Below are 17,074 nucleotides of genomic sequence, written 5' to 3' on the forward strand. Positions count from 1 at the left end.
GGATGCCTTCCATGAACTGAAAGATAACCAAGAAGCGCTGGCACACAAAGTTTGCGACGTGACGAATAGGCTGACTGCTCTTGAGGCAATTGTTGAAAATATTGAATGCAGTAGATCGGAAACTGAAATCTCGAGCATTGTATCGGAGGTTGCCCAGAGACAGAACGTTTTAATACAATCCCGTCTGGACGACTTGGAAGACCGTTCCAAACGTGACAACCTTTTGTTTTATGGCATCCCTGACAATTCAGCTGAAACATGGGCTCAATCAGAAAGCACTGTGCGTGATTTGCTCTCAAGACAGCTTAACTTGCAATTATCCGATGGCGATATTTCTGGAGCACACAGACTAGGCAGTTTTAATGACGGCAAACCTCGCCCTATTATTGCCAAATTCTCTTCAGCGAAGCTCAAGGACACGATCTTCTCCCAAAGAAGTAAAATTAAAATTTCCGGCATAACTGTCAGTGAAGATTTTTGTAGATCAACCCGTCAATCGCGTAAGAAGTTAATTGAATTTAGTAAGTCGAAGGGTCAGTCAGGTTCACTGCGCTATAACAAACTGGTCATCAATAATAAGACGTATGCTTACTGCGCAGTCACTGACTCAGTGCGCGAAATAGAACCTGTTGCTAAGACGCATGCGCGGGGCAATGGGGGCGCAACTTCAAGTTCATCATAGCTGAGAAACGTTAAGAAAGACGGAAACGAAGTATCGCTGCTCTTTACAAATACGCGGAGCATTCTTAACAAACGTGTCGCGTTATCATCAGCCATAGATTCATGCACTGCTGATATAATTGTTATAACTGAGACCTGGCTCTCTGCTAAGATAAAGGACTCCGAAATATTCCAATGTGAAAAGAATTACAATATATACCGCTGGGACCGTGACGTCCGATCTGGGGGCGGTGTACTTATTGCTGTTAGTGACATGTTCGCATCCTCAGCTGTTGCAGTCGTATCGTCTTTGGAACTTGTTTGTGTAAGTGTATCTATTGCAAATCGTGAATTTATTTTCTGTGCATTGTACCGCCCTCCAGCTGCCTCATCTTCTTTTTGTAACGATCTTTATGATGTCCTTAATAGCCTTGTAATTAGGTTTCCCAATTCACCTTCGTTTATTTTAGGCGACTTCAACTTTCCCACAATGCTATGGAACAATGATTCCTCTACCGTAAAAAATGTCTCATCGGAATGTATGCAATTCCTTAATCTTTGTGCTGACTTTAACCTTACTCAACTCGTTCATGAGCCGACTCGTACAACCGCAACCTCTTCCAGTATTCTTGACCTACTATTTACTACAATTCCAGAGTTAGTTTCTGACTTAACTTACCTCCCAGGATTAAGTGACCATTCATTGATTCACTTTACCTTAAAAACACGACAAAGAAATGAGAAAAAATATAAAATAATACGGGACTATAACAGAGCTGATACAAGTTCAATAATAGCCGAGTTAGAATTATTTACAGAAGGTTATGTCAGCAACTTCGACAAACATTCCATAGAAGAAAACTGGACCATGTATAAAGAAAAGATTGTGCATCTTGTTGAACGATATATTCCGAAAAAGAAAATCATCTACAATTCCCGGTCACCATGGTTCAACGCTTCGTTAAAGCGCCTATCAAATAGAAAGAAAAGAATGTTCCGTCGCGCAAAGCGAACTAATAATACTGATCATTGGGCAGCACATCAGCGAGTTCATAAAGAATATACTGGTGCGATTCAGTGCGTAAAAAATTATTTTCTTAACAACACCCTGCCATCGGTACTTCGAACAAACCCTCGCAAATTTTGGAGCATTGTCAGTGGTTAAACAACACGACTCATACAGTTATCTGATAGCGATGACACTATCCTTCCTCTTAGCCAGTCTTGCACAGTCTTAAACAACGCATTTGTTTCCGTCTTCAATACAGCTTCTCCTGCATTATTACCCAGTTTACCTGAACAAAACTTTCCCCCTATGGACCCCATTGTTATAGATTGGGTTGGCGTTACCAAGCTCATTGACAATCTTAAGATATCCTCTTCCACTGGTGCTGACCTACTCAACTCAAAGATGCTAAAAATAACCACAGTGTACTCAGCAATCATACTCTCAAAACTTTTTGAACAATCGTTACGGTGTTGCACATTACCCAGCGACTGGAAGGTGGGGAAGGTGGTCCCTATCTTCAAATCGGGTAATGCTCATTCAGCAGATAACTATCGTCCGATCTCACTGACTAGCATACCATGCAAAATGATAGAACACATCATACATTCACAGCTAATTGAATTTTTGGAGAACAATTCTTTTTTTAATAATTCCCAACCTGGATTTAGGAAAATGCTTTCGTGTGAGACCCAACTACTAACGTTTACTAATGATCTGTTTATAGCTACTGACCTCGGTTTCGATATAGACTGCATTTTTCTCGATTTCCCAAAGGCATTTGACTCGGTACCTCATGACTTACTCCTTTTCAAGCTTAGTAAACTTAATATCGACACTAGCGTATTTAACTGGATTAAAGACTTTCTTTCAAACCGTACTCAATATGTAACTGCTAATAATTCTTCTTCTTCTTTCTCCTGTTACGTCCGGCGTACCACAGGGGTCTGTACTGGGCCCTTTGTTGTTTCTTGTATACATAAATGATCTTCCTGACAGTATTGTTTTTTCATCAATTAAGCTTTTTGCAGATGACTGCGTAATTTACAACAAAATAACAAATTTATCTGATTCACTAAATATGCAAAAAGATCTCGATCAATTGTCTCTATGCTGTGACAAATGGCTTATGCAATTAAACGTTAATAAATGTAAAGCCATGAGAATAACCCGGCGCCCTCACAGTGCAAACCACAGTTAATTCCTTAAAGGAGCCCCCTTGAATGCCGTTAACTCCTACAAATACCTTGGCATTAATATTACTAACGACCTATCCTGGAAAATGCACGTTGATTACGTAACCCGCAATGCTAACCGCACTCTTGGCTACTTGCGCCGAAACTTTTCCAAAGCGCCGTGTTCCTTAAAATTAATTCTTTATAAAACTTTAGTCCGTCCAAAACTAGAATATGCATCCAGCATCTGGGACCCCAGTCAATCCATACTAATCGCTTCCCTGGAATCTGTTCAGAATCGCGCAGCCCGGTTTATTCTATCCAATTATTCCCGCTACGCTTCTGTATCCACTATGAAGAACACACTAAACCTGCCTGATCTGTCTTTACGTCGTAAATTTCTTCGTCTCTGCCTCTTTCACAAAATCTATCATCAAAATGAAGTGTTAAAAAGCTGTCTTTTTCTTCAACCGACGCACATCTCATCGCGTGTCGACCACAAGTTCAAGGTGGGTGTGCCATTTTGCCGAACCAACTTATATAATTACTCTTTCATTCCAAAAACCAGTGCAGAATGGAACCACCTTCCTTCATCCATCGCTGCCATTATCGACACTAAATTCGGAAATGCCATTGAAGATTACTTATTTTGTTAACTTGTATTTTCATAAATTGTATTATTGCACACTTGTATATGTATTACCCACTCCTTTCTGTAATGCCCTCGGGCTCTGAAAGTATTTGTAATAAATAAATAAATAAATAAATAAATAAATAAATAAATAAATAAACATTTTGTTTTACTCAGAACTTAGGCTGAGATTTCTGCCTCTTATCACCCGGTCAACGCCGCTTAAGAGGAAGCTTCAGCGGGGTGGAGGCAACTCCTTTTTCCATATTCAAATGCTTATCAAGCGCAGAAAGGTTGTCACGATGCAGCCGTTCGTCCATATTGATTAAAATTTGCTGCATTTACGAGAGTGAGTTAAGCTCTACCTGCTGTGAAAAGCAGAAATATTTGAAAAAATGTTATTTCATTTTTAACGCTGTCGCCTTTTAACGCGACATCGTTAAGGGCCTCGCGTCGCAGAAAATCTGGTGTCGGCGTTGGCGTCCGGCGTCGGCGGCTCAGAAAATTATCCCGAACTACGCATCCTCAACCACGCAGGCCCTCCACGTGGCGCTGAGGCGTTGTTGAACTAATTAAATTTCTGAAATAATTTCCGTCAGAAAATTCGCCATGTACGACTTTCACGCAGCCTACAGTCGTGATAGGTCGGATTTTAATTTGAATGTACGAGAAAACTTGATTCTGTTATGCGGAAACTCATACACAAAACTCCTTTAACGCGATATTCGAGCTGCCGTTTTGGGTCTGTCTAAACGTAGGAACGGCGCGGCCCGCACGGTTCCTTGCAACACCATCGAAAAAAGAACCACAAAGCTCGCCTTCGTGCATAGCATTGGCCGCCAGCCTTTCCAGGAAAACGTGGCGGTTACGCAAGCTGCAGTTGCCGGGAAACGTAAGAAGCACTCAGGGATCTTTGAACGCTAACGCATTCCACTCTTAAAGGCAAAGCTTAAGCGTCCTCCCAATCTTTTTTCTTGAATTTCACGCCGAAACTGCAGCGCCGGATCGTAACTGTAACGTCACAAAAGTCAACGTAGTTTTTCGTATTTTAGGCGGTGGTGGCTCAGTACATGTTTCATGTTTTCGAAACTTTCTGTTTTCCGTATTTGGATCAGCCGCCGTGGCTGCTTAGCGGCTGCTTACCACGAGGTCGGGTGAGCGAATCCCGGCCATGGCAGCCCCATTTCAATGGAGACGAGAACGCTCGTGTATTTAGATTTAGGGGCACGTTAAAGAACCCCTTGTGGTCGAAATTTGCCGGAGTCCCCCAACTATGGCGTGCCTCATATTAAGATCGTGGTTTTGACACGTAAAACCACATACTATTTAATATTTGGGTCCTTTACGATACAATGTAGTTGATTTGTACTGATAAACAATTAACTAGATCCTATAGGAGACGCCGTGAAACATGCATAACGGCACGACAAGGTGATGCGGAAACTTCAAGGCAGCATTGCCAGTGTGCTTTCATTTCTTGCTCTTTCTTGTGGCTTACCAAGCCTCTTTTCGCCGTGAGCTCGGTATTTTGGGCATCGTTGCAGGTTAAGTTATTCATACAGGTACAACATTTTCTTCCTTTGTGTCCATTTAGTTTTGTCCGTTTTAGATGCCTTAATTGGCATCTGTTTACTTATATTTCTTTTAGTACGAATTACAGAGTTCACTGCATGATACTTGTGCTCTCTTTTCTTTTTTTACAGCGAAGCTGTTTATGGCTAGCGTCTGGCGGATCTTGTCTCCGTGGACAGAGACCAACAGTTTTTCATACGTGAGCCGATCTCGAAGATAGTGCAATGCCGGGCCGATCCGCGGCGGAGGTGCAGTTCGCCATTAAGGGGCCCGCATTCACAGCTTCGCTGGTCATTCTTCACAGAGTGGAAGGACACTGATCTATTTTCAAATTTTAATTTTCCAACATGTTTTCTGACTAAGATGACGCGTATAAAACGCATAAAGATGCGTTTCCCGCAGTCACTATTCTTTATCTTGTTTCTAAGTGCATGAAACATCAGCAAGTTTGGCGCATTAGATCCTGTGGAAAATTATTTCTGTGTTAAGTTGTCTGTTGACAGCCGCTCGCTAGTTAAAACTTCCTCTCAATGGCCGAGCGTATGCGTCAAATAGTCACGAAGAACGGACTGCGAATATAATTCACGGGAAATATCGCTGAAGCTGTGCTAGTAAATTGCAGAAAAACAAAGGTTTGTAACGTGTGGCAAGCCAACAAAAATCCCTTTACAGTGTAACATTCATTTTCAGCGAAGCAATAATGAAGCCGTCAAAGACGTTCAACAGCTAGGGGTTTGTGAAAGGGAAAAATTGTCTTCCACCCAAATGTAGTACGAAAATAGAAAGCAAACGCACATGGGTTTCTCAGAAAGAACGCTTCGCAGTTGATGAAAAATTCGTCCTGGCCTCTGATTCGAACTCAGGATCTAGGCATTGGTTTTTCATTTTAATTAATCATGGGGTTTGATGGGCAAAAACCACGATCGGATTATGAGGCATGCCATAGTAGTGGACTCCGGAAATCTGGACCCCCTGCGGTTCTTTAACGTCCACCTAAATCTAAATAGACATGTGTTTTCGCATTTCGACCCCATCGACATGCGGCCGCTGTGGCCGAGATTCGATCCCGCGACCTCGTGCTTAGCAGCCCAACACCATGGCGACTTAGCAACCATGGTGGGTGGCTTTTCATGTCACTCTACAATTTCCTCATTCACACTTTTATTATATTTCTTAAGTTGAATATTTATTTAAGACTAATTTTATAATTAGGCGGAACGTAAAATAAAGTAGCTGTTTCGCCCGACAGGCGAAGCATCGATAGCGATCGCAAATTACTGGACGGCTACACGAAGTAAGGATAGTAGATTTATCGGCCGTGTAAACTTGTAAACACAGGCATTCTATACTCGCGGAAAACTTTCTGTGGCTATGAAGAGAAGCCTACGGGCGCGTGTCTACTGCGCATGCGTTACCGCGCCAAGTATACTCCGGCGGCGTTTGAGAGTGCTTTTGCTTGCTCGAAATAGACGCTAAATTGACGCAGCTTCCACGCGCGACGGTGTCTTCCCAAACGCGGAAGGGAAAAGCCGCAAAATAAGTAAACCTTTGCACTCAGTGGTGTGTTCTGTCTTATTTACCTGTTGCTAGTAAGGTGTTTGTTTTGTCTTCCCCAGCCTAACTAACGCAGAATAAAACGTGGGACACTTTTCAGAAGCGCTCTCACTTGTGCGCACTTTGCCTCCGTAGCTTTCCCTTCATAGCCACAGAAAGTTGTTCGCGAGTATAACTAAATTAACGAGCATGCTGTCACGTGCGCACAAGCAAACATGAACACGTGTCGCTGGATGACCGCACAAACTCGCTGTCAAAACGCTGCAGTGAGGCAGCAGCAGCGAGCGAATAGACCTCCGTACAGCCGCTCGCATCAACGCGAACTACGCCTTAAGAACACAGCGCAGCGCAGACTTTGTACCCGTCGCAGGTGGCTTTCTGGACACCGTGGCCAGACCGGGCGCGCGGGGCCACCCGGGCCGCCCGGAGTAGAAAGCGCTCCCCTCCCCACCCTCCCCCGAAGCTTTGCGTGCTACAGAAGGCGGCGCGCTTCCTCCCCGCATTCCGCCGTTGCGTGCGCAAGATTGAGCCGCGAACGCCGGCTCACCCTCGCATGCTTTCACTCGCACATGCAGCACATGCAGCACACGCTGCGCGGCAACGATTTTATCGGCCGTGGACTTCATACGGCAGAAATGCGCCTGGAGTGTGCATATAATTTATATCGCTATAAAAAGTTTTCTGAATATCTTCAAGCGACGGCCAACCACATTACCTTGTCTCTGTCCAGATACTTCGCATTTGCATATTTTTAAAGTTTGGCTCAAGTTACGTGGAACAACCGCTATATTAAACCAGTTGTCCATTAAAGCTTTTGTTGCCAATCAGCGCTAGTGAAGTCTTCGTTTCTGTCATTTTTCTGTCTTTCATGACAGAGCTATTCATATGCAGACGCAACAATTCGCCCAAGTTTCATTACGGATTTTATGATCTCTTCTGGAGACAAACTATTCAGATTACGGGCAATGAGGATGCACAGCAGCTTTCTGAAACGAAAATATCAATGTCTTAACGACCAGAATTCGGAAACAATTGTCTACAAGCTGATGCAATGCTTCATATGGCCATAGTATGGCCTCTAAACTGCACCTTATCTGCCGCCATCTTCAAGACACAACGTTCATTTGAATGTTCTAAGTTTGTGACTTTTCCAGCAACCCAGCGGTGCCACCCGAACCCGCAAAAATGCAAGTAGCCTCGGAAAGACGCTTGGGACGTTCTTCCAGAAGAAAGAAATGTAGTTCCCCTTTACGCAACTGCGGGAAGATCCTGGCACAAATCTCCATGCGCTTTCATGATGGTGGCGAAGCTACAGATAAGTGATTCAGAACCCAGTCTGACCCGAATGAATGCCGACGCGCAGCTGGAGCCGTTCGCCACGACGATGCCGAATCTCGAAGCACCGGATTGCGGCGAGCAGGTGGAGAGCCATCGAGGCGATCTGTCCGGCATGGCGCAGCCCGTTGCGGAGCGGCAGCCCGCTGACCACCATGTACGCGTCGCCGATGGTCTCCACTTTGTACACGTCGTAGGCGCCGATTATGGAATCGAAGCACGTGTACACGTCGTTGAGCAGCTCCACCACCTGGGAACATCGACGGGGAAGCGTGGACAGAGCGCGTCAGGAACGGGGCGGGGAATTCGAAACGACAAAGCGAAATAACATGCACGCCCGAGTCGGCAGACATCTCACGTGAACAATAAACAGAAAGAAAGGGCTCGCGCAATGCCGTAAAACAATTCTTTACGATGTTCGTTACACTCAATGGCGATTTAGAACGCGTTGCATATGATTGAACTTATGCCGTTCATGTGGCTCTGAACTGGACGCGTATTGTTATCGTGAACAGCAAATGGCTGAGCAGCATTATAATGTAGAGGCCTGCAAGGCAACTGCGAGCACGTAGTTTATATGTACTCAGAGTCTTCTAATGGGGCTCAAATATACGTGAGCGCACGTCTTGAGTCAAAACAACAATGAATCACAGTGATCGTTTTTGAGATCACTACTTCTCAAGTCAGTACTTGAATTGCACTGCAGGGCACGATTTGGATGTGCACCCGGCCAGACAATTCCATCCAACGGTATCGATGTTTCAGGGTGTCATTTATTGCTGACCGTGTGTGTGTGTCCGTGATTACATTATTTGCGACCAAACTGCTGACACGTCTTTTGTTGATTGAAACGATATGTAGTTTTATTTTGCCGAGTCCCTTTGGCAGCACCGAATGGGAAGCCCCTAGACCTCAGAACTACATTACGGGGAGCAGCGCAAAACAATCCGCCGCACCCCACTCGAACGCTCTTGTAGCAGCTGCTAAACTGTTACGCTGGCAAAATAATCTCACAGAGACATTTCGATGCCGTGAGAAGTCAACGAGGCACGTTGAGTGCCATTATCCAGTAGTGGCCTTCGGTTGACACTTGCCTGTAGAGGCGACGACACTGCCGAGAGTGCTGTGAATCCTACTATGTCGCTGAAGTAGATGGTGACGCTGTCAAAGCTCTCGGCCTCCACTCGCTCGCCTCGCTTCAGCTGCTCGGCCACCGACCTGAGGAAGAGGAGAAAGCGGAGAGCCGCACGCGCCGATCAGTCAGGTTTTGGTAATGCGCAGCACTATCCGCGCTGAGTAACGCCAGGAGCCCCTGAGACGGATCCCCACCTCTGCGCGGTGATGAAAAGCTGTGTAGCATCTTCGATTCACGCATATTTCATCAGAGCTCTGAAGAACGCGTGTTGCTTCGATAAAATATGGATCACTGGACTAACGCTGAGCATAGACACGAGAAGGCTCATCCCGCGTAACGACCCATAGCTGAATTCCTGGGAAGATTACTTAGGCATGGAAGGTCTGGCGACACAGTTCACTTGCTGCAGTAAAGGAAATGAAATGATCAGAGCAATGGGAGAAAGAAGAACAAGTGGTCCAAATGAAAAGTGTTTCACAGAACATAAGCCCTATATATTGGGGACACAACATTAGGCAAAGCAGCAAACAGAAAGTGTGACATCAGGTCGACATCAAAATAAGTGCATAGAGTTCTCTAATTTCATGATTTCCAAGACACGAAGTGGCAGGTTATACGGACACATACCGAGAATGCAGGTCGCCTAATCCGAAATCTAGAGTCACTCGATCTTTTGTTAGAAGAAGACCGAGTCTCGAAAACTCCAGCAAATTATTATTTAACTTCCCTTTTTCTAACCCACTACGATTGGTGTTACTGCCGTCATTGTTTGTCGCGCAAAACCTAAGTAGAAGAAAGAAAGGACCGAGAGAGCATTTTATTGAATGAACTCGCATTCGAGGCAGTCACGATATGATGTTAGGAGAGCCTATGGAAGCATAGATCGCCAAAGAAATGGCGCCATACGTGTAAGGCGTTCCTTCTATTTCACTAACATAACAGCGAGTTTCACTTTCGTGATATATCTTGTGCAGTAGTGTGATGCGCTGAATAATAATAATAATAATAATAATAATAATAATAATAATAATAATAATAATAATAATAATAATAATAATGTATTGACACGTGTACTTGCCTATCTTTATCGGGCGACCACGTTTCGCCGCCTAATAAATGTTATCGCACAGCGCGGGACGCTCCTGCATGTATCGGAAGTTTCTGGAATGTTATCGATGCTTCTATCCGCTGTCTGTTGTCGCCGAACCTTGCGTAATCTGATTGCATGTATGGGCGACGCAAATCGTGTAGAACTTTGTGGAAGGCACGCGGGTCCCAGCGATTAGTCGGGAACGTTCGACGACTGATGTTTAAAGGCACGTTTATAGTCCGACGTTATCGGCGCGCGGGCAAGCGTCGTTCGCGGTCAGTCACGCTGCGTCGGTTGCGCTGCGCCAGCCGAGATGCCATGCCCTCTATACTTCAATGCGCGCGCCGTCGGCTACTATCTTCGGAGCATGCGCAGAACGTTCGGCAAGTCGCGCGCCGTCCGCAAAAGCCGTCTGCGGAGTTGTGTTGGCGCCTTTTCCTTCGCGCGCAATGCATTGTGGTGCGAGAGTTCCACCGACTCCGACGCGCGAATGGCTCAGGAGCCATATCGGAGCCGGGCCCGTCGGGGCGCGTCGGAAGCCGCCGGTTACGTTGGCCGCGCCGGTGCGCCATAGGACGACCGCACGCCAAGTTTCATCCTAGACGCCAGCGCTCGTTTCTCCCCTGGCGGAACGATTTCATCTCCAACGGGTGTAGGTTTCCGCCGCCGCTTCACTTAAGCGGTCGCGCCCGCGTTCAGTTCGCGCTGCGCGCGAAACGTCTCTTGTTTGCGACGGTGCCTCTTCGGATGACCGGAAATTATTACTGTGTTGTTAACTGTCACGACAGCAATGTAAACACAAAAGGGTTGATGCCACCAGTGAAATTCTGCCGATTCACAAGAAAATGGTACGAAAAAAGCAGACGACGCATGGATTACTGCGGTGCGCCGAGCGAAGTAAACAACTGACAAACGAAGCGAGCTCGTTCATTGATCACTCCTGAGTGTACGACGGTTTTTATATGTAACCCACATGAATTTAATAATTACTCGGTACATAATCCTATCATTCATATAAAAACTTTAAGTTGTTCGACGAGCGCTTGTCCTGTCTTCTTTCTCGTGTTTCGTTTATGTGTGCGCTGACCAGGAATGGAAACCACTTCTGTTGTATGCACTAGTAGTGGCCAAAGTTCACGCGTGCCGAGAAATTGAATATGTGCACGATGCATTGAACATGACCGGAGTTCATTCCTGCTTCACCACTGCACCGACCGATCGAGTTACTGGACGATACACGCCCGCGTCTTGGTCGTGCCGGCATTGCTGAAGCAGAAATGATTACTAATACTTTCAACTTCGGTCTCTTGAGCACTGTTAAAAAATGGCCAAGCTGTCTACATTGCTGATTCTATTCCATATTGTAGGGGACGCACTAGTTAAAGTTGTGTGCGCATGTCGTACTTGTGCTATGCAGCGATATATTTTGTTTATTTCCGCACAGTGTCGATGGAAGTCCGTTGTCGCCATCAGAGACAACACGGATTTGTAGTAAACATATTGTGAGAAACTGCAAAAATGACTTTAGCTCGTATGTGCCGTATGTATGTGCCGCATCGTATGTGCTGACGATTTTTCTGGCGGTACATACGATGTCGTTTCCAATCACCTGCTCAGCGTCACTTACATGGTTAAGCAGACGCTGCCCTTTCGCCGCATTGCAGCCATAAAAATAATCGTCAAGCGTACCGAACTTCTTAAAGGCAAATAGAAGCGTGTACAGTCTGTTTCATACTTAGGGGAAAACTCGGAACGTATTGCATCGCGATGCGGCAAGCAATGGAGTCGTGCGGTGGCAGCAGCTCGAGCAGGCGCAGACGCTCGAGGGGCGGAGTCGTGATCTGCGTCGTCTGCTACGGCGGCGCGCGCTGGCCGCATTGTCGGGAAGCGTGCTACTGTCACGGGCAGTGCACGTATATTTCTTCACTGTGTGTGCTACCGTAATAAGCAGCGACAAGACGCACCAAGATGTGCGCGCAACGTGTTCAGTCTTTGTTTGACTCGAAAGGAAAACAAAGCACTCAACAATGATAACTATGGGAGTCGAACACGATGAAACAAACGAATACGATTAAATGAATGTTTTAGGTTCAGACAATGAGCTGGAAATAATTTTTCTCGACAATCATTCGCTACACCAGACAGACTCTGCCCGCCGGCGGGGAAATGGACACGTCACGCTCGGAACTTCAGTTAGTATCTCGTCATGTCCCCAGCGGCAGCGATGACAGCGCTCATCCTGGAAGGCAGTGAAGTGCAGAATGACTTGATCAGGTATGAGTTCATTCGCAGCGCGTCTCAGTCGCTGACGATGGTGGATCGAAGCCTATCCTCGGGCGATTGATAGAGGGGGTGGTGCCGCTGGTGCGCCAGCGATACTTTCAACGAGCCCCAGACGTTTTAAATGATGGCGCCCGGGGATTGAGGCGGCCACTCCAAGAGAGTAACTGCGCGCTCTTCTAGCAGTTGTTGCACAACACGAGCAGTGTGGATCGGCGACCTATCACGTTAGAATATATAGTCGCCTTCCAGAAACGGGCCGTCAAGAATGTATGGAATCAATAAGTCGTCTATGACTGCCCTGCAGCGATGAACTTACCTTCGAGGCGTATCAGTTGGCGTCGCACAACGCATATTAAAGAATACCGGCTCATTTCACGCCGTAACGATGAGATCGGCGCCCTGCAACTGACAGTAGAACGTTTCCCGACAATGCGGCCAGCGCGCGCCGCCGTAGCAGACGACGCCGTTCAACATCCCGCCCCTCGAGCACCTGCGCGAGCTGCTGCCGCCGCCTGACTTAAGCGCTCGCCGCATCGCGATGCAATGCGCTCCGAGTTTTCCCCTAATTGTGAAATAGACTGTACGCCGCCCTTCGAAGGAAATCTCCAACACGCACACGCGTAGGCACACACCGCGCGCGGCGCGAAACGTGCCCAAACACGCGCAGTGCAGGAGGCAATCAAGGCGGCGCGAACGAGAGATAGGAGATGGGTACCACCCGCTAATAGAATTTTGCTTCGCATGCGGCGCTCTCAACGCCGGCGCAGCAGCGCCGCTCTCGGTGCCGTTCTTGTCCGGTCGTTTTCGCCGACGTGACGTAGCGTGCGCGCGCGCGCGCGTTACGTCGGACTATAAACGGCCCTTAAAAGCCGACGAGCTTGACCCGCAGATCACATTTCGCCGATCGCCGATTGTGTTTGCCGCGATCGTTGTTCTTTGAGTGTAGCCTGCTTTTGAGGGCACAAGTTCGCCCAATAAACGCTAGTTTCTATAATCACAGTTTTGCTGCGTTCTTCGCCGTCCCTACTACGTGACAATATTAGTATAATAATATCAATATTATCAACGTGGAACTGTCATGCCTCCGGATTTGCACATCTGACAGCTCTGACGCTCTTTCTGGCGCTTTTTACACGTGTGTCTTGAGCCACAGACACAGCTATGAGCCGAATTAGCCAACATCATAGTTTAGTTCTGGTCACTGCTATTTATGGAGCTAGCAAAGTATATGGGTTCTTCGTTTCCTTTTCTTCTGAAACGTTATATTGGGCGGAGTACATTGGTGGCAAACGCAAATTTTGCGCAACAAGTATCGGTTAGTAAGTGTACAAGCAAGTGCGGCACCAGAATTTATTTTATCCTTCAAACCAATTTCATCCTATTTTAGAAGGATCACTGTAATAACCGCAAGTATCGCTGTCAACAATAACGTCGTTTTGGCGATTGAAGGTGACATACGAAATACACTTTTTTTAAAACAAAGCACTACACTCCCAGAAAAACGAAACAAAAAACATGCCTGTTTCGTCAGATGTTGTTTGCAGATTATGTTCTTCTGGTAAAAAGGTACTGAAATTATATTTCGCACGTTATACCCAGATTTTCATTTCGAATATGCAGCATACGAACGCGCCAGTGAAACTCTGTGCCTGCTGGATTCCAGGAAGATTGAGGGGTGTACAACAATTACGTGGGCCCAACTATAATCGAATCCGGGGCTTTTGGGTTCGAAAGCTGCACTACAACCGTTCTTTTTGCATTCTTGACACGGGCAACGGGAAACGCATACAGCGTATTGCTTTTCTACAAACGAAGAAAATAATTTTAATACGTCATAATCCGGCATCATTGATAGGCGCCTTTTTATGTAACGGTACGACGAAGACCACCCGCTGCGGCTTCCAATTTGCCATGTCTTGGGTCGACTGAATTCACATTATGCTTTATGTTCCCTACAACCTAAGCACTTAATCATCTGCGATCGCTAAATGCGTTCTGCTTCTTTTGATGTTCATTTTGCTCCTCTAGTCTACCGTAATTTGTTATCTCTAGAAATTGCACGACTTAATAATCTCCCCTAGAATATTCTCCACGATCATTTGCTCAATTCCCGTTGCGTAAGACCAAGACGAATGCAACCGAAAGACGAAGCGTCATGCGTGAAACTTCCGTACACGACCCCGTCTTCGCCAGTTCCCGCAGTTTTACGACGTCGTCAGTGGCGCAATAAACATACCTTGGTAGCATGCGGTGGAGGAGTCGTTCGGTCTTCTTCTTTTCTTCGAGCAGCTGCATGGTGCGCTCTTGGACGAGACTCTCCAGGTTGCTCGCGTATTTCTCCATCATGGCTATCATGTTGTCAAAGATGTTGGGCTTCCTGCACATTCGTAAATGCACGGCAGGGGCGACAGCGCTTTAGATATGTTCGTCTGCACGCATTAGGCATCGTTCGAACATCGTGTCATGAAGAAAACAAAAAAAAAAAGCTTATTAGCAGAGCATATTGCGCAAATGATGAAAATAGTAGCTTTGTGGATGGAGAGGTGAAATCTTTCCTTGCTTCAATTTTGGGGTTTCCCGTGCAACAATCACGATATCATTATGAAGCATGCCGCAGTTGAAGACTACGAATTAGTTTCGACCCTCTGGGGTTTTTCAACGCGCACACATTGCACGGTACACGGGCGCTTTTGCATTTCGCCCCCGCCGAAATGCGGTCGCTGCGGCTGGGATTCGATCCCGCGCCCTCGGGCTTATCGGCACGACGCCGAAGCCACTACGCCACCGCGGCGGGTCACTAAAGAGCTTACTTTATTTGCTACATCAAAAAGGTCGCACGGCACGTGCCCCAGACACTCACAGGCCGGCTTGCATCTGACGCAGTTTGACGTTGATGAATCGAAAGTCAGGCCTGCTGTCGGGGTTCTCGTCCCAGCAGTCTTGCATGCATCGCAGCACGTAGTCTGCGCAGGACAGGCAGTCCACGGGGGGACGGAACGGGGCGCTGCCTCGTCGCCGCACCTTCTCGATCACTTCTGTGCCACCGAAATCAGGAGAGAGTGAGTGCGTGCCAGACAAGAGCAAGAACCGGTGGAACTGCGATAACCTCAGTAATTGCAGGAAGACTGCCGACTGACACCCCCCCCCCCCTGACGCAAGAACTGCAAGAGAGGAACTTCTGCCCTTATTCGCAGCAAAAACGGAATTGTTTGACGCATAGCAAAAGCTGCCGTGTGGGGCAGTTTCTACAGCTCTGTCATAGCCGTAGCCATCGCTACGTTGGCCAGTCGCGCACAAACTGAATAACACGTCCATTCTCGAAATTTCACAGTATATACATTGATATGCTATCTCTTCCAGCGAAATAAGTGACAAACTGAATGCAGTGTGCAATGAATGCAACGTGCTGTGGCTAAAACTGCAAGTAAAAGTGAGAACGATGATGTTGCGTTGGCTGCTACCGCTTCAAGGCAGTTTTCGCAGCTTGCCACGAAAAATCGAGCGTACTACTCTTCACATTGCCACTTCTTTATTGGTTGACACTCTTACTTGCAATCTTGAAGTGAAAGCAGTCGTTCGCCGAAATATAATACTTCACAACGTTCCTCGCATGATATAACGAAATTGAGCTCTGAGCGAAGTTTGCTAGAACCATGCATGGGAGACTGAAGCGATGTAGCACGTATTGGAAGGTGAACACCCAGCCATATTATGTAACAGCTAGCCTACTTCCTAACCCTGCAATTAGCATTACAGCGCCCATTAAGCCGAAAGAAATGTATCAAAGGACACCGTTTAAAATAAACATAGGGGACAGGGAGGTGTCAGCAGGCGAGAGGACATCACATCTGTGTCACTTTGCTTTTCGTCAATTTTTATATTGCGCGCTGTTTAAAGAGCAGTGTCAAAAATGGTACTAATAAAATGCGCACCGAAGAAGGCCTCGGCCGATGCTTCACTAGATCTGAAGTTAATGGTACTGTTACCGTTTGTCGATGGGGCCTTGTTTCCCCATGGTCCCTGGCGACCGATGATCTCGTAGAGCACGATGCCGAACGAATAGACGTCGCCCTTCTGCGTTCCGCGCGCCGGTGGACTGGGCGAGCGCAGGAGCTCAGGAGCTCGCCACAGGAGGCCTGCGCAGAACCACGGTCACTCGCTCATGCTGTTCTCTCAACAAGCCTCTCTGGCATGCAAGAAATCCTGGCGTAACGTGCAGAAACCTTAGCCTGATCGGACAGGACAGATTTTACTCATGCCAAATGTCAACGTTAAAAAAGAAAGAATACACGTAGTGTACGTGTATAACCTCCCTGACGACGTTTTTGAGGCTTGTAGTAATATGAATATTTGTCTTCCACCGCAGGCATCGATTTCTAAGGATATTCTTTTTTTTTAATTTGAACTTCCAAGTGGTCAAGGAGCTGTACCGTCCTGCAGTAATTACGGCCATAGAGAAGAACATTGAGATGCCCATGAGGATAAGTCAGTCCATCACTCAACGTTTAGTCACAGCGGGAATCTCTTCACGAGGAGGTAAGTTAATCTGTTTTGTGCAATTGTTGTGTCATTAGTTTGGTCAGCATTAAGTCTGATATATTGGTAGACATACGTCGCCGGATATATTTGTGCA

The 17,074-nt window shown here is 46.6% G+C and overlaps 1 protein-coding gene across 1 annotated transcript in view; it reads right to left on the bottom strand.

Annotated features, from left to right (window-relative positions):
- The window catches only part of LOC126526361 (guanylate cyclase 32E-like), a 180,494-nt gene that overhangs the window by 23,575 nt on the left and 139,845 nt on the right, over window positions 1–17,074 (bottom strand). Inside the window, exons 16-20 of the mRNA XM_050174257.3 lie at window positions 16,428–16,577; window positions 15,302–15,476; window positions 14,678–14,818; window positions 9,028–9,151; window positions 7,940–8,183 (exon numbers count right to left, since the gene is read on the bottom strand). Of these exons, the coding sequence (XP_050030214.2) occupies window positions 7,940–8,183; window positions 9,028–9,151; window positions 14,678–14,818; window positions 15,302–15,476; window positions 16,428–16,577 (834 nt within the window). The remainder of the gene's footprint in view (window positions 1–7,939; window positions 8,184–9,027; window positions 9,152–14,677; window positions 14,819–15,301; window positions 15,477–16,427; window positions 16,578–17,074) is intronic.

The sequence above is a fragment of the Dermacentor andersoni genome, chromosome 8 (genome assembly GCF_023375885.2).
Source record: "Dermacentor andersoni chromosome 8, qqDerAnde1_hic_scaffold, whole genome shotgun sequence".
Taxonomy (NCBI): Eukaryota; Metazoa; Arthropoda; class Arachnida; order Ixodida; family Ixodidae; genus Dermacentor; species Dermacentor andersoni.